The following is a 17,906-nucleotide window of genomic DNA, read 5'->3' as shown; positions in this document are numbered from 1 at the left end:
CTGTGACAATCAGCTTCGGTGTCGGGGGGTGCTTGCGCCTTCTGTGCCATCTGCTGCAGCGATGTCTGGCCCTTCTCCTGTGGTGAGGTCTCCGACTGCGGTGCCGCCTTCGGCATCGGCTGCTACCCAGGTCGACTCCCCTTCTACGTTGGTGGAGGGAGCTTCGCCACAGTCGGATCGGGCGTTGACTTCTCGACATTGCCACAGAGGACATTGTTCCTTGGCGTCGAGGCAGGTCCAGTGTCTGAGTACCTTGACACAGGTTGTATCCGACACTGAGCAGGAGTGCTTGTGGGAATCAGAGGAAGATCTCAGGTACTTCTCTTCTGATGAGTCCTTTGGGATTCCCTCTGACCCTTCCCCTCCGCTGGAAAGAAGACTAACCCTAGAGTCTGTCTTTTTCCTCCTTTGTCCTGGAAATGGCTACGGCTATTCCCTTCCCTGTGGAGGTTCGGGATGAGCCCAGGACTGAGATGCTCGAGGTCCTGGATTATTCTTCTCCACCTAAAGAGGCTGTGACAGTTCCTCTGCATAAGGTACTGAAGGAAGTCCTTATGCGAAACTGGTCCACCCGTCTGTTTGGCTGTGTGGTTCCCAAGAAAGCTGAGTCCCAATACCGGATCCACGGTGAACCTGGATTGATGAGGTCCCAATTACCCCACAATTCCATGGTGGTGGATTCCGCTCTCAAGAGAGCTAGGAGTACTAGAGACTGCTTCGGCGCCCCCAGGCAGAGAAGCTAGGACTCTTGACTCTTTTGGGAGAAAAACGTATCAGGCCGCTATGCTTGCTGCCAAGATCCAGTCATACCAGCGCTTCACGAGTGTACACTTGCAGGACTCGATATGTCAACTGTCCAGCTTGGTTGAGACACTCCCTAAGGAGCTGGCCAAGCCTTTTTGCCAGGTGGGCAGGCAGCAGAAGGCGTGTCGCAAGTTCCTGGCCAGGGGTACGATTCACACTTTTGACGTGACATCCAGGTTTGCTGCTCAAGGTATAGTGCAGACTCTCATGGTTGCGTGTCTCTGACCTGGATCATTTTGTCGAGCAGCGAATGGTGGATGTTCCTTGCCGGGGGGATAATCTTTTTGGTGAAAAAGTAGAGGATCTCGTTGATCGGATCAAGAAGCATAAGTACATAAGTACATAAGTAGTGCCATACTGGGAAAGACCAAAGGTCCATCTAGCCCAGCATCCTGTCACCGACAGTGGCCAATCCAGGTCAAGGGCACCTGGCACGCTCCCCAAACGTAAAAACATTCCAGACAAGTTGTACCTAAAAATGAGGAATTTTTCCAGTCCATTTAATAGCGGTCTATGGACTTGTCCTTTAGGAATCTATCTAACCCCTTTTTAAACTCCGTCAAGCTAACCGCCCGTACCACGTTCTCCGGCAATGAATTCCAGAGTCTAATTACACGTTGGGTGAAGAAAAATTTTCTCCGATTCGTTTTAAATTTACCACACTGTAGCTTCAACTCATGCCCTCTAGTCCTAGTATTTTTGGATAGCGTGAACAGTCGCTTCACATCCACCCGATCCATTCCACTCATTATTTTATACACTTCTATCATATCTCCCCTCAGCCGTCTCTTCTCCAAGCTGAAAAGCCCTAGCCTTCTCAGCCTCTCTTCATAGGAAAGTCGTCCCATCCCCACTATCATTTTCGTCGCCCTTCGCTGTACCTTTTCCAATTCTACTATATCTTTTTTGAGATACGGAGACCAGTACTGAACACAATACTCCAGGTGCGGTCGCACCATGGAGCGATACAACGGCATTATAACATCCGCACACCTGGACTCCATACCCTTCTTAATAACACCCAACATTCTATTCGCTTTCCTAGCCGCAGCAGCACACTGAGCAGAAGGTTTCAGCGTATCATCGACGACGACACCCAGATCCCTTTCTTGATCCGTAACTCCTAACGCGGAACCTTGCAAGACGTAGCTATAATTCGGGTTCCTCTTACCCACATGCATCACTTTGCACTTGTCAACATTGAACTTCATCTGCCACTTGCACGCCCATTCTCCCAGTCTCGCAAGGTCCTCCTGTAATCGTTCACATTCCTCCTGCGACTTGACGACCCTGAATAATTTTGTGTCATCGGCGAATTTAATTACCTCACTAGTTATTCCCATCTCTAGGTCATTTATAAATACATTAAAAAGCAACGGGCCCAGCACAGACCCCTGCGGGACCCCACTAACTACCCTCCTCCACTGAGAATACTGGCCACGCAATCCTACTCTCTGCTTCCTATCTTTCAACCAGTTCTTAATCCATAATAATACCCTACCTCCGATTCCATGACTCTGCAATTTCTTCAGGAGTCTTTCGTGCGGCACTTTGTCAAACGCCTTCTGAAAATCCAGATATACAATATCAACCGGCTCCCCATTGTCCACATGTTTGCTTACCCCCTCAAAAAATGCATTAGATTGGTGAGGCAAGACTTCCCTTCACTAAATCCGTGCTGACTTTGTCTCATCAGTCCATGTTTTTGTATATGCTCTGCAATTTTATTCTTAATAATAGCCTCCACCATCTTGCCCGGCACCGACGTCAGACTCACCGGTCTATAATTTCCCGGATCTCCTCTGGAACCCTTCTTAAAAATCGGAGTAACATTGGCTACCCTCCAGTCTTCCGGTATTACACTCGATTTTAGGGACAGATTGCATATTTCTAACAGTAGCTCCGCAAGTTCATTTTTTAGTTCTATTAATACTCTGGGATGAATACCATCAGGTCCCGGTGATTTACTACTCTTCAGCTTGCTGAACTGACCCATTACATCCTCCAAGGTTACAGAGAATTTGTTTAGTTTCTCCGATTCCCCCGCTTCAAATATTCTTTCCGGCACCGGTGTCCCCCCCAAATCCTCCTCGGTGAAGACCGAAGCAAAGAATTCGTTTAATTTCTCCGCTACGGCTTTGTCCTCCTTGATCGCCCCTTTAACACCATTTTCGTCCAGCGGCCCCAACCGACTCTTTGGCCGGTTTCCTGCTTTTAATGTATCTAAAAAAGTTTTTACTATGTATTTTTGCTTCCAACGCTAATTTCTTCTCAAAGTCCTTTTTTGCCCTCCTTATCTCCGCTTTGCATTTGGCTTGGCATTCCTTATGATCTATCCTGTTACTTTCAGTTGGTTCTCTTCTCCACTTTCTGAAGGATTGTTTTTTGGCTCTAATGATTTCCTTTATCTTACTGTTTAGCCACGCCGGCTGACGTTTAGTCTTTTTTCCCTTTTTTCTAATACGTGGAATATATTTGTCCTGAACCTCCAGGATGGCGTTTTTAAACAGCATCCACGCCTGATGCAAGTTTTTTACTCTGCGAGCTGCTCCTTTCAGTCTTTTTTTCACCATTTTTCTCATTTTGTCGTAATCACCTTTTCTATAGTTAAACGCTAGCGTACTTGATTTCCTAGTTTCACTTCCTTCAATGCCAATATCAAAACCGATCATATTATGATCACTGTTATCAAGCGGCCCTCGTATCGTTACCCCCTGCACTAGATCATGAGCACCACTAAGGACTAAGCATAATGGTGCTATGGATCCTCTCTCTCACCAGGCTCCTTCTGCTACAGCTTCCTCATCTAGGAGGTTTTTTGGAGGGCAGAGAAGTGCTCCCTATTCCTACTCTAGGCGTAGGTACACTCCTGCTTCTTGGAAACCTGCCCAGGCTCAGCCCCAGCGCGCTCGTTCTCGTCAGTAGCGTGTGTCTAAGGCCCACTCTGCTCCCCAGCAAAAGCAGAGGACGGGCTTTTGACTGGCTCCAGATCAGTATAGCCTCTGTAAAAGTGTCCGTACCGGACAACTTGCCGGTAAGGGGAGGTTGATGTTTTTTTCACTAAAGGTGGCCTCTCATAACCTCCGACCGATGGGTTCTTCAAATAGTCCAGTTAGGATACACCCTCAATTTGGAATCCAAACCTCCAAATTGCCCACCAGGAGCTCATTCTTACAGCTCCCAGCAGAGGCAGGTACTTGCAGTGGAACTCTCTGCCCTTCTAAAGGCCAGTGCGGTCGAACCCGTTCCACCAGGGGAAGAGGGGCTGGGATTCTATTCCAGGTACTTCCTTGTGCAAAAGAAAACAAGGGGGATGCATCCCATCCTAGACCTAAGGGGCCTGAACAAATATCTGGTTCGAGAAAAGTTCAGGATGGTTTCCCTGGACACTCTTCTTCCCATGATTCAAAAGAACGATTGGCTATGCTCTCTGGACTTAAAGGATGCTTATACACACATATCAATACTTCCAGCTCACAGGAGGTATCTTCAATTTCGGCTAGGAACACAGCACTTTCAGTACTGCGTACTGCCCTTTGGTCTGGCATCTGCACCCAGGGTGTTCACAAAGTGCCTGGCTGTAGTCGCAGAGATGCTATGCAGACTGGGGAGTGCATGACGATAGGCTGGCGAAGAGCACCTCGGAGGCGGGCGCTCTTCAGTCCATGCGAATGACTATTCAGGTGCTAGAACTACTGGGGTTCATGATCAATTACTCCAAGTCCCATCTCACCCCAGTTCAAAAATTGGAATTCATTGGAACACTGTTGAACACAAAGACAGCTTGAGCTTATCTCCCCGAGGCGAGGGCAGACAACCTCCTGTCCCTAGTGTCCTTGGTTCAAGCGTCTCAACAGATCATGGCTCGGCAGATGTTGACACTTCGGGGCACATGGCCTCCACAGTTCACATGACTCACATGGCATGCCTACACATGAGATCAGCTCAGTGGACTCTAGCTTCCCACTGGTATCAAGCTGCGGGGAGTTTAGAGGATGTGATCCAACTGTACACCGACTTTCGGAATTCCTTGCAGTGGTAGACAATTCAATCCAATTTGATTTTGGGACGTCCATTCCAATTTCCTCAGCCACAAAAAGTGCTGACGATGGATGCATCCCTCCTGGGGTGGGGAGCTCATGTAGATGGACTTCACACTCAAGGAGCTTGGTCCTTTCAGGAAAAAGGTCTTCAGATCAATATCCTGGAATTGCGAGCGATCTGGAACGCACTAAAGGCTTTCAGAGACTGGCTGTCCAACCAAGTCATATTGATTCAGACAGACAATCAGGTTGCCATGTATTACACCAACAAGCAGAGGGGCACTGAATCTCACCCTCTGTGTCAGGAAGCCGTCCAGATGTGGCTTTGGGCATGCCGTCACGGTATGTTTCTCCAAGCCACTTATCTGGCAGGTGTAAACAACAGTCTGGCCGACAGGTTGAGCAGGATAATGCAACTTCACAAGTGGTCACTGAATATGAGCGTAGTCCGCAAGATCTTCCGAGTGTGGGGCACCCCCTCAACGGATCTTTTTGCCAGTCAGATCAATCACAAGGCCCCTCAGTTCTGTTCCAGACTTCAGGCCCAGGACAGACTAGCATCAGATGCCGTTCTCCTTCATTGGGGAACAGGCCTTCTGTATGCGTATCCTCCCATACCTCTAATAGGGAAGACTCTGCTGAAACTCAAACAAGACTGCAGAACCATGATTCTGATAGCTCCCTTCTGGCCGTGTCAGATTTGGTTCCCTCTTCTTCTGGAGTTGTCCTCCGAGGAACCGTGGAGATTGGAATGTTTTCCAACCCTCATCACCCAGAACGAGGGGTTGCTTCTACATCCCAACCTCCAGTCTCTGGCTGTCATGGCCTGGATGTTGAGAGCTTAGAATTCGCCTCCTTGTGTCTTTCAGAGGGTGTCTCTCGAGTCTTGCTCGCTTCCAGGAAAGATTCCACCAAGAGGTGTTACTCTTTCAAATGGAGGAGGTTTGTCGTCTGGTGTGACAGCAAGGCCCTAGATCCTCTTTCTTGTCCTACACAGACCCTGCTTGAATACCTTCTACACTTTGTCAGAGTCTGGTCTCAAGACCAACTCCGTAAGAATTCACCTTAGTGCGATTAGTGCTTATTATCGCTCTGTAGAAGGTAAGCCTATCTCTGGACAGCCTTTAGTTGTTCGCTTCATGAGAGGTTTGCTTTTGTCAAAGCTCCCTGTCAAACCTCCACCAGTGTCATGGAATTTCAATGTCGTCCTCACCCAGCTGATGAAAGCTCCTTTTGAGCCACTGAATTCTTGCCATCTGAAGTACTTGACCTGGAAGGTCATTTTCTTGGTGGCTGTTACTTCAGCTCGTAGAGTCAGTCAGCTTCAGGCCTTGGTAGTGCATACACCTTATATCAAGTTTCATCACAACGGTGTACTCCTCCGCAAGCACCCTAAGTTACTGCCTTAGGTGGTGTCGGAGTTCCATCTGACCCAGTAAATTGTCTTGCCAACATTCTTTCCCCGTCCTCACACCTGCCCTGGCGAAAGCAGTTTACATACCTTGGACTGCAAGAGAGCATTGGCCTTTTACGAGGAGCAGACACAGCCCTTCAGACAGTCTGCCCAGTTGTTTGTATCTTTCGATCCCAACAGAAGGGGAGTCGCCATCGGAAAACGCACAATCTCCAATTGGCTAGCAGATGGCATTTTCTTCACTTATGTCCAAGTTGGGCTGACTCTACAGGGTCATGTCACGGCTCATCATGTTACAGACATGGCTGCATCAGTGACCCACTTAAAGTCGGCCTCCATTGAAGAGATTTGCAAGGCTGCAATGTGGTCATCAGTCCACACATTCACATCTCATTACTGCCTTCAGCAGGATACCCAATGCAGGATACCCAACGCGACAGTCAGTTTGGGCAGGCAGTGCTGCAAAATCTGTTCGGGGTTTAGAATCCAACTCCACCCCCCTAGACCCAATTTTGTTCTGTTCCAGGCTGCACTCTCAGTTAGTTGTTTATGGTTTCAGGTCAATCTATGTTATGTCCTCACCGTTGTGAGGCCCAATTGACCAATGTTCATTGTTTTGAGTGAGCCTGGTTGCTAGGGATACCCCACATGTGAGAACAAGCAGCCTGCTTGTTCTCGGAGAAAGCGAAGATACTTACCTGTAGCAGGTATTCTCCAAGGACAGCAGGCTGATTGTTCTCACAAACCCACCCTCCTCCCCTTTGGTGGTGGTGTTGTTTTCTTGTTTATATGCTTTATGATTAAACTAAAGAGGCACGCTCGCGCGGCGGGCAGGAAGTGGTTCGCGCATGCGCGGTTTGCGCTGCCCCGCAACGGAACTCTCTCGAAAAAGTCTTTGATTTTATTTTGCTTGCAAAATTTTTTGCCGATTCCTGGGCCGCCGTGGATGTCGACCCACATGTGAGAACAATCAGCCTTCTGTCCTCGGAGAATACCTGCTACAGGTAAGTATCTTCGCTTTCAGGTTCCTCTTTCCCACATGCATCACTTTGCACTTGATCACTTTAAACATTATCTACCATTTAGGTGCCCAGTCTCCCAGTCTCATAAGGCCCTCTTGCGATTTAACAATTTTGAATAACTTTGTGTTGTCAGCAAATTTAATTACCTCACTGGTTGCTCCCAACTCTAGATCATTTATAAATACGTGACAAAGCAGCAGTCCCAGCACAGACCCTTGAGGAACCCCACTATCTACCCTTCTCCATTGAGAATACTGACCATTTAACCCTACTCTCTGTTTTCTATCTTTTAAACCAGTATTTAATCCACAATAGGACGCTACCTCCTATCCCATGATTTTCTAATTTCCTCTGGAGTCTTTCATGAGGTACTTTGTCAAACGTCTTTTGAAAATCCAGATATATAATATCAACTGGCTTACCTTTATCCACATGTTTGTTCACCCCTTCAAAGAAATGTAATAGATTGGTGAGGCAAGATTTCCATTCACTAAATCCATGTTGGCTTTGTCTCATTAATCCATGCTTTTGAATATGCTCTGTAATTTTATTCTTTATAATAGTCTCTACCATTTTGCCCGGCACCGACGTCAAGCTTACAGGTCTATAATTTCCCAGCTCTCCTCTGGAATCTTTTTTAAACATCGGAGTTACATTGGCCACCCTCCAGTCTTCCGGTTCCACGCTTGATTTTAAAGATAAATTACATATTTACATAGTTTAACCTTAATAATAAATTTTCAATTCTGTCAGTACTCTGGGATGAATAGCATCCAGTCCAGGAGATTTGCTACTCTTCAATTTGTCAAATTGCCCATTACACCCCCCAGGTTTATAGAGAATTCATTCAGTTTCTCCGACTCGTCAGTTTTTAATACCATTTCTGGCACCGGTATCTCTCCCACATCTTCAGTGAAGACCAAAGCAAAGAATTCATTTAATTTCTCCGCTATGGCCTTGTCTTCCCTGATTGCCCCTTTTATTCCTCTGTCATCTAGTGGTCCAACTGATTCTTTTGCCGGCTTCTTGCTTCTAATATACCTAAAAAAGTTACTTTGTATTTTTGCCTCCATTGCAATCTTCTTTTCAGTCTCTCTTTGCCTTCCTTATCAGCTCTTTGCTTTTCACTTGCCATTTATTATGCTGTTTCCTTTTACTTTCAGTCGGATCCTTCTTCCATTTTCTGAAGGATTTTGTTTTAGCTCTTTCTTCACCTCACTTTTTAACCATGTCAGCTGTTGTTTGGTCTTCCTTCCTCCATTTTTAATACATGGAATATGACTAGATCTGGACTTCCAGGATGGTATTTTTGAACAGCATCTATACCTGATGTAAATTTTTGATCTTTTGCTGCTGCTTCTCTGAGTTTTTTATCAGTTCTTCTCATTTTATCATAATCTCCTTCCTGAAAGTTAAATGCTAACGTACCGGATTTCCTGTGTATACTTACTCCAGAACTGATATCAAATCTGTGCATGTTATGATCAGTGTTATCAAGCGGCCCCAGCACCATTACCTCCTGCACCAGATCATGCGCTCCACTAAGGACTAGGTCTAGAATTATTCCTCCTCTTGTTGGTTCCTGATCCAGCTGCTCCATAAAGTATTCGTTGATTTCATCAGTGAATTTTACCTCCTTAGCATGCATTGATGTTACATTTACCCAATCAATATCAGGGTAATTGAAATCACCTATTATTATTGTATTGCCCAGTTTGTTAGCCTCCATAATTTCTGTTAAAATTTCTACATGAGTCTGTTTATCCTGGCCAGGTGGACGGTAGTACCCTCCTATCACTATCCTTTTCCCCTTTACACATTGAACCTCTGTCCATAGGGATTCTAAGATGTGTTTCATTTCCTGCAAAATTTTTAGTCTATGCAATTCAAGGCCCTCTTTAACATATAATGGTACCCCTCCACCAATTCAATTCACTTTATCACTGCTGTATAATTTGTCCCACTGATTATCTTCCACCAGGTCTCAGAGATCCCTATTATATATCTATCTTTTAATTTAATGCAATATATTCTAACTCTCCCATCTTAGTTATTAGGCTTCTGGCATTTGCATATAAACATTTCAAACAATGTTTTTGTTCCTATTCACAACTTGCTCATCAGTTGACAGTGTTAATTTGCAGTCTTAAAAATCTGTCTGCTCTTTTATTTAAAGACACCTGATCTTCTATGGTTTCAGTTGCAACCTATCTACCTTCCCTGTTTTTGGTGATATTTTTATTATTATTGTTATTATATTTGTATCCCGCGCTTTCCCACTCAAAGCAGGTTCAATGCGTCTTACATAGTAATAGGGAATACAGAATATTATTAGAGAAAGTAAAAGTTAAGTATAACAGAATAATAGAAGAGATAAGTAGGTAGAGATAGGCAATGGAGAAGGGAGTAAAATGGGAGAATAGTCTGGGTCAATGTCTTTATCTCCTGGGTATGTGTGTGGGTAGGTGGGTTCATAAGATTAGTCTGGGTCATTCGGATAGGCTTGCTTGAATAAATGGGTTTTTAGTGCTTTCCGGAAGGGTAGATAGTCACAGATTGATCAGATGGGTCTGGGGAGGGCATTCCAGAGTTGGCTGCCTAGGAAGGAGGTTGGATCCATAATAGGTCTTGTACTTGAGTACTTTAAAGATATCTTGTTCCGAACCATGCATTTTTGAGTGACTGTTGGCCTTCCACCAATTTCTAGTTTAAAAGCTGCTCTGTCTCCTTTTTAAATGTTGATACCAGCAGCCTGATTCCATCCCGCTTAAGGTGGAGCCCATTCTTTCGGAACAGGCTCCCTCTACCCCAGTATGTTGGCCAGTTCCTAACAAATCTAAACCCCTCATCCCTGCACCATTGTGTCAACCATTCATTGAGACTTTGAATGTCTGCCTGCCTCTTGGGTCCTGTGTGTGAAACAGGGAGCATTTCTAAAAATGCTACCCTGGAAAATTTGGATTTCAGCTTTCTACCTAGGAGCCTAAATTTGGCTTCCAGAACCTCCCTACCTTATTTTCCTATGTCATTGGTACCCACATGTACTTAGAGAGCCGGCTCCTCCCCAGCACTATCTAAAATCCTATCTAGGTGACGCGTGAGGTCCGCCACCTTCACACCAGGCAGGCAAGTGACCAGGCGATCCTCATGTCCACCAGTCACCCAGCTATCTACATGCCTAATAATCGAATCACTAACTACAACAGCAGTCCTAACCCTTCCCTCCTGGGCAGAAGCTCCTATAGACAAGTCCTTAGTGCGAGAGGATATTGCATCACCTGGAGGGCTGTTCCTGACTACAGGATTACTTCCAAATTCTTCAGGGTGTTGCTGTCCTTTTAGGAGACCTCCCTCCTCCAAGGCAGCACAGGGGCTGCCAGACTGGAGGTGGGACTTCTCTACAATGTCTGTGTAGGCCTGGAGTGGAGGAGTAGCCTAGTGGTTAGTGCAGTGGACTTTGATCCTGGGGAACTGAGTTCGATACCCACTGCAGTTCCTTGTGACTCTGGGCAGGTCACTTAACCCTCCATTGCCCCTGGTACAAAATAAGTACCTGAATATATGTAAACCGCTTTGAATGTAGTTGCAAAAACCTCAGGCAGTATATCAAGTCCCATTTCCCTTTCCCTTCCCTCTATGTACTTCGTCTCCCTTAGCTCCTCCCAGTCTGTTACTCTAGCCTCAAGAGAACGGACTTGTTCTCTGAGAGCTAGGAGCTTTTTGCATTGAGCACACACATACTGGGAGATAATCATACATGTGACACTCAGTGCAAAAGACTGGATAGCACCCCTCTCTCTCTCTGCTGGACTGTTGTGCATCTTAGTTTTAGAAAGTTGTTTAATTAAAACTTCTTATGGTACTAGGGATATTAGATGAATATAAGGAGCCTGAAGATTATATGGTATAATATGTAATTTATTTAGTGTTTGCTTCTCAGAAACTAATTAAATGTAATTAAAACGCTAATAAAAACTCTCATCTTGTTATCCTAATTAGAATAATTGACTATAAATCAAGAGGTGGTGGAGTGGGGGAGGGGTGGGAAGACTGAACTAGGCCTTGCTGTGCCTTCTAGAGGCTATCTATTAATGCTATGTGGCAGAAAGTTCAAGTTCTAAAACTATGGGGGAAAGGGTATGGAGACTAGTTTAATAAAGTTTGTTGTTGTTTTTTCTAACTGTCCTTATCAATAACCTACAATTCCTATTTTAAACCTCAATCTTTAAGTTACCAAAGCACATAGCAAAATAATGTTCACTTACCAGAGAAATGTCCTCTTCTCTTATAACTTCTCAGAAAGAAAGTTAAGTGCACTGAACAGGGGCCAAGGGAGTTAGAATAAAGTATGTGCTTTTGAAAATGTCATGTATGTGCACTGTTTTCTTTCCTTAACTGAAAATATCTTGAAACACTTTTTAGCAATCCAGCTGAAAGTGTCTATAGTGGGGAAAACTGTGTTAGTCTGCAATAGCAAAACTAGCCATGTTAATCTGCAGCAGCGAAAAGACTGGTGGCAGTTTATGAATAATTATTTTTGCAAAACTGCATGCACTTTTAGCCAGCCTGAGAGGGAGTTGTCAGATAGGGCAGTCTAAGTGCATTAATCTGTGTGAGCATAGCTTGATTGCTTTGAGAAATGCCTTGCCTGTAGTATTGAAATTTCTTGAGTTCTTGCATTTTCTGTCTTATAATTGTCATGGTATTTTTTTGTTACTACTTGTAGGCAACATTGGCTGCAACAATGACAGAAAAATCCCCATTTATGACACCAATTGGTAGAAAAGATGAAGCAGACCTGGCAAAATCCACAATAGCCATGGCCAACTCGGACAATCTGACCATTTATAGTGCATATCTAGGGTAAGGAAGCAGTTTAACCTTAAAAATTCTTACAAATATGGAATAACTGCACAAACATACCAGGAAGAAACAGGAAAAAAAATGCAACCAGTGCAGTTTACATATTACTTACAGGTATGGTAGGTTGTTTTCCCTGTTCCCTAGTGGGCTCATAATCTAAGAGCATAGGACCAAGAAAAATTTCTCTTGTACATAAAAATAGCACTTTTAGGTTGGATATTATAAGCACACAGCTGTTTTTAAGCTGCTTATAGCCACAGGCCAAATTAAGCCTGGATACTCAATGCTGGGCCATGTCCTGGCTCTGGCATTGAATATCCAGGTCATTGCAGTCACCCAGAGGTATGCAGGTATGGATGATATTCAGCACTGTAACCACCAACCTAACCAGGCAAAGTTAGGACTGCCTTTTGCATGGTCCAACTTGCCTAGATAGGTTTGCAGACACTGGTACTAAATATCACCAGTACTCGCTTACCTTTTGACTCTGCTTGGACATAGCCATGGCAGTCCTCCATCGATATTCAACAGTCTCCATCGATATTCAATGACACTGTTCAGTTAAATGCCGCTGAATATCCACAGATGGCTCGCTGAGTGCAATTAACTATGCCTTAGAGTACAGGCTTTGCATTCTGCTCTAAAACTTCGTGCCTGTAGGGTACAAGCTCTGCATTCTGCTTTAAAATTTCAAGGTAGTCTGTCAGCCTGTAGCATAATAGCAATCCCTGTCAACCCTGACTGCACATATGTTTACCTCATAACATCTTTGCTACTGCCACTTAGCATGAGTAAGGTGATCCTGGGGTGACTGTTTCAAGAGAAAGGGGTATTTGAATCTGTACTTTCTAACAGAAAAGTTAGACAAAAATTGCCACTTGTTAGAATTTGGGACCAGGAAGAAAGATTTGTCATGTACATAAAAATTGCACATATAGGTTGGGCATGTTCTTTGTAATGTTTAATGTATAAAATTTTGAAGATTTCATAGGAGAAGAGGGGAAAGTATCTCATTGTATACAAGGTCTCCATCTGTCTTACCTACCTGAATGACAGCATAGAACAAGTTTAAAACTTCTACTATTAATCTTGCTAAAATCCGACACTTGTATATTTAACAAAATAGGCAGAAAAGTAGGATCAAGTGCCTAATTTTGGGGGAAAATTGGAAGTTTTTAATATGTTCATTTAGGATGTGGAAGTTGAAATGTCTACAAGAAAAATATCATATGTCTTCTAAATCCTGCATTGAAAGCGTATCTGAATCTGTTGGGGTTCTAATTTTGTTTCAACAAAAGAAAACATACGTTGGCTTTTTCTTCCTAAGGTGAAGATGGCTCGTGAAGAAGGTTTTCGTTCTGAAAATGGCTTACGCCGCAAGAACTTCCTCAACAGAAAGGCACTGCTAACTATAGAGGTATGCTCAGATGCAAGCTGTGTATATTTCAGTGAAAGCTGACTGTATAACTTTTTCTCCAAGAGCAAGTAGAATAAGGTGAATTCTCACACAGGGTGTCATCCAATGCAGGAAGTTTTTTCCGGCACTTTCCAATCTTTTGAGAAAGCCTCACGACTCATGCATCCTGTATCTGCCTGACACTGTCACATGGCACTCTCTCAGTCCTTAGTTTTCTGCAGAGCCAACGGATGTGTTTGTTTTGCACTCGCCTTAGCATGTCCATGAAGCCCAACATCCTGTTCCCAACAGTGGCCATGTAGGTCACAAGTTCCTGCAAGAATCCCAAAACAGTACAATACATTTTATGCTGCTTTATCCTAGAAATAATGAAGTGGATTTTCCCCAAATCCGTTTTAATAATGGTCTATGGACTTTCCTTAGGACGCCATCCAAACTCTTTTTTTAAACCCCTGCAAGCTAACTGCTTTTACTACATTCTCTGCAACAAATTCCCAGAGTTTAATTACACATTGAGTGATTGAAATTTTCTCCGATTTGTTTTAATTTCCTACTTTGTAGCTCATTGAATGCCCCCTAGTTTAGGATTTTTGGAAAGAGTAAACAAGCGATTCACGTCTACCCATTCCACTCCATTGCATTATTTTATAGACCTCTATCATATCTCCCCTCAGCCATCTTTTCTCCTAGCTGAAGAGCCCAAGCCGCTTTAGCCTTTTCTTATAGTGAAGTTGTCCCATCCCCTTTATCATTTTCGTTGCCTTTCTCTGTACCTTTTCTAATTCCACTATATCTTTTTTGAAAGCAGTAACCAGAATTGAACACAGTATTCGATGTACAGTCACACCATGGAGTGATAAAAAGGCATTATAATGTCCTCATTTTGTTTTCCATTCCTTCCTAATAGCTAACATTCTATTTGCTTTCTTAGCCACAGCCGCACACTGAGCAGAGAGTTTCAACGTATCATCAACAATGACACCTAGATCCCTTCCTGGTTGGTGACTCCTAATGTGGAACCTTGCATTACGTAGCTCTTCACGACTGTCCACTGCGAAACTCGGTGGTCAAGTTGTTGGACCTAGCTGAGATGCTCCCTCCTGAGCAGGCTGAGTCATTTTGCCAGTTGGTCAAGCAAGCAGAGGCGTGTCAAAAAGTACTTTTCCAGGGGCACTTATGACACTTTTGACATGGCATCCAGGATCTCTGCCCAGAGTATAGCAATACGCAGACTCTCATGGCTGTGTGTTTTCTGACTTGGAGCATTCTGTTCATTAGAGGTTGGCAGATGCCCCATGCCGGGAGGGATAATCTTTTTGGAGAGAAGTTTGAAGAGGTTGCAGGCCAAATCAAAAAGCATACTGATACCGTCTCTTCTCTCTCCCACTCGGCGCCTTCTACATGTTCCTCCTCAGCAAGGAGGACTTTTGGCAAGCCAAGGAGGAGTCCCTATTACTATCAGAGGTACAACCCTTCGGCTCGCCAGCCTGCTCAGACTCAACCCCAGCACACTCTTTTACATCAACAGCATGCATCTAAGGCCCTCTACTGCTCCCTAGGCAAAGCAAGGGATGAGGTTTTGACTGGCTCCAGCAGAGCATAGCACAGTAAAGTGTCTGTCCAGGACTACTTGCCGGTCTAGGGAGGCTGAAAATGTTTTTCAAAAAAGATGACCCCTTATAACCTCCGACCGGTGGGTTCTTCAAATAGTTTGTCTCGGATATGCCCTCAACTGGTATCTGAAACTTCCAAATTGCCCACCGAGAGCTTACTTGTTCAGCTCTCAGCACAGGCAGGTGCTTGCAGAGGAACTGTCAGCACTTCTGAAGGCCCACATGGTTGAGCCCGTTCCACCAGGGGAGGAATGGCGGGGATTCTATTCCAGGTGCTTTCTTGTGCAAAATAAACAGGGGGGATGCATCCCATCCTAGACCTAAGAGCCCTGAACAGATTCCTAGTCTGAGAAAAGTTCAGGATGGATTCCCTGGGCACCCTTCTCCCAATGATTCAGGAAAACAATTGGCTTTCTGGACTTAAAGGATGCATATACTCACATCTCGATACTTCCAGCCCACCGGAAATATCTTCGATTTTGACTGGGAACACATCACTTTCAGGTACCGCATGTTGCCTTTTGGCCTCGCATCAGCTCCAAGGGTATTCCCCAAATGTCTAGTGATAGTTGTAGTGTCGGTACACAGACTGGGAGTCCATGTGTTTCCATATCTCGACGATTGGCTGGTAAAGAGCACCTCTCCAGACAGTACTCAGGAGTCCATGCGGAGGACTGTTTGGGTGGTTGAGCTACTAGGGTTCATTTTAAACTACCCCAAGTCCATTTTCTCCCTCTCAGTGATTAGAGTTCATAGGCACCCTGCTCGTTACACAGGTTTGAGCCTACCTTCTGGAAACAAGAGCGGACACTTTAGTCGCACTCGCTTCCAAGGTTCGAGCCATCTGAACCAAGTCATTTGTCTTGGCCAACATTCTTTCCCTGACCTCGTGCCCATCCTGGTGAAAGCAGCTTGCACACCTTGAATTGCAAGAGAGTCTTTGCCTACTACTTGGAGCGGACAATGCCCCATAGATACTCCTCTCAGCTTTTTGTTTCTTTTGATCCCAGTAGGATGGGGGTTGCCATCGGGAAACACACCATTTTAATTTGGCTGGCAGATTGCATTTCCTTCACTTGTGCCCAGGCTGGGCTGGCCTTGACAGAGTCATGTCTTGGCTCATAATGTCAGAGCCATGGACGTGTTGGTATTCCACTTCAGGTCAGCCTCCATTGAAGAAATTTGCAAGGTTGCGATGTGGTCTTCAGTCCATACGTTTCAAATCATACGACTGCCTTGAGCAGGATACCTGACACACAGTCAGTTCGGGCAAACAGTGTTGCCGAATCTGTTTGGGGTCTAGAATCCAACTCCACCCTTCTAGGCCAGTTTTATTCGGTTCCAGGCTGCACTCTCATTCAGATTGTATATAGTTTCAGATTAATCTCTGTTATGTCCTTGCCGTTGCGAGGCACAATTGACCACTGTTTGTTGCTTTCGGTGTGCCTGGATGCTAGGGATTCCCCACTTATGAGAAGATAGAAGCTTGCTTGTCCTCTGAGAAAGCGAAGATACTTACCTGTAGCAGGTATTCTCCAAGGACAACAGGCTTCATATTCTTACAGTCCCTCCCACCTCCCCTTGGAGTTGTCTCCTTGGTTATTTTTACTTTATTTTTTGCTTTAGTATTAAACCGAGGAGACCGTGTTCACGTGACGGGCAGGGAAGGCACTTGCACATGCGTGGTGGAGCGCGGCTCACATTCCACAAAGCTCTCTTTTTAGCTCTGCTAAAATGTCAGACCGGCAGTTGCGGATTGGCATCACCCACTTGTGAGAATATGAAGCCTGTTGTCCTCAGAGAATATCTGCTACAGGTAAGTATCCTTTGCTATACCTGGAAAACATTTATGATGGCTACAGCATTGAGCCCAACACAACACAGACACACTTTCCCTCCCTTTCACTCACCTCCCCCCTTCCAACACATACTGGCTCTCACTCGCTCCCGTTCTATTCCTTACCTGAGACATTCTCTCCTTCTAATGTACCCACATTCTTTCTGTCTCTTCATTCCCTTCTCCTTTAGATCATATTTTTTCTGTTCCCCCATCCCCCAACAACATGCACACACACCCCTCTCTTCTCCTACACTGCTACCCTTTACTCTTTCCTTTTCTTTTCCCTAAGGCACACTCTCTCCTTCTGTCTCCCTCTCTTCCTTCTTCTGCTACCATGCTCTTGGGTTCCCAATTTGCCTTCTTTACAGTGCAAATCTCATGGGGTGGATGTGGATGCACACGTCTATACCCTTCCTGTTTCTTGTAACAAGGGTCTCTTTTTCCTACTTGCTATAAGAATCACAGTTGTGCTGTGTATGACCACTTTGGCCAGAGCCGACATCCCCTGTCTTTTACTCATGCACATCAGGTAGTAACAATGACAGATTGCACAAAACGCAGCAGCTCAATGTACTTTTTGGATACCCCTCGCTATATGCATATTACTCCAATCCTGAAGTTTGCATTGGCTCCTGATTATATAGCAAATTGTTTTTAAATTTTTATTGTTAGTTTTTAAAGTTAGGAACAATTCGTTTCTCCTGTTATTTCAGCTACATTGAGATTGTATCAGTCTGCAAGAGCTTTGAGATCCACCAAGGTTAATTTGTTTGAAAGTCGTTTTTGCAGTATTCATTTAATCTAATCACTCTAAATGATGAAACATCGAAGTATGGTGGCTTAAACTGTGGAATGAGTTGCCTGAACAGATATATCTATTACATCATTGG

General features: G+C 44.7%; 1 protein-coding gene across 2 annotated transcripts in view; it reads left to right on the top strand.

Moving 5' to 3' along the window:
• The window catches only part of DHX29 (DExH-box helicase 29), a 250,263-nt gene that overhangs the window by 178,532 nt on the left and 53,825 nt on the right, over positions 1-17,906 (top strand). Inside the window, exons 22-24 of one of the 2 annotated variants that reach the window (XM_030193127.1) lie at positions 12,010-12,146; positions 12,732-12,738; positions 13,480-13,563. In XM_030193127.1, the coding sequence (XP_030048987.1) occupies positions 12,010-12,146; positions 12,732-12,738; positions 13,480-13,563 (228 nt within the window). Of the gene's footprint in view, positions 1-12,009; positions 12,147-12,731; positions 12,739-13,473; positions 13,564-17,906 lie in introns of those variants that run through there. The other variant, XM_030193126.1, reaches the window with a different exon arrangement.

The sequence above is a fragment of the Microcaecilia unicolor genome, chromosome 2, assembly GCF_901765095.1.
Source record: "Microcaecilia unicolor chromosome 2, aMicUni1.1, whole genome shotgun sequence".
Classification (NCBI taxonomy): Eukaryota; Metazoa; Chordata; class Amphibia; order Gymnophiona; family Siphonopidae; genus Microcaecilia; species Microcaecilia unicolor.
The sequence above is the reverse complement of the archived record's forward strand: the minus strand, read 5'-3'. Positions and strand labels throughout refer to the sequence as shown.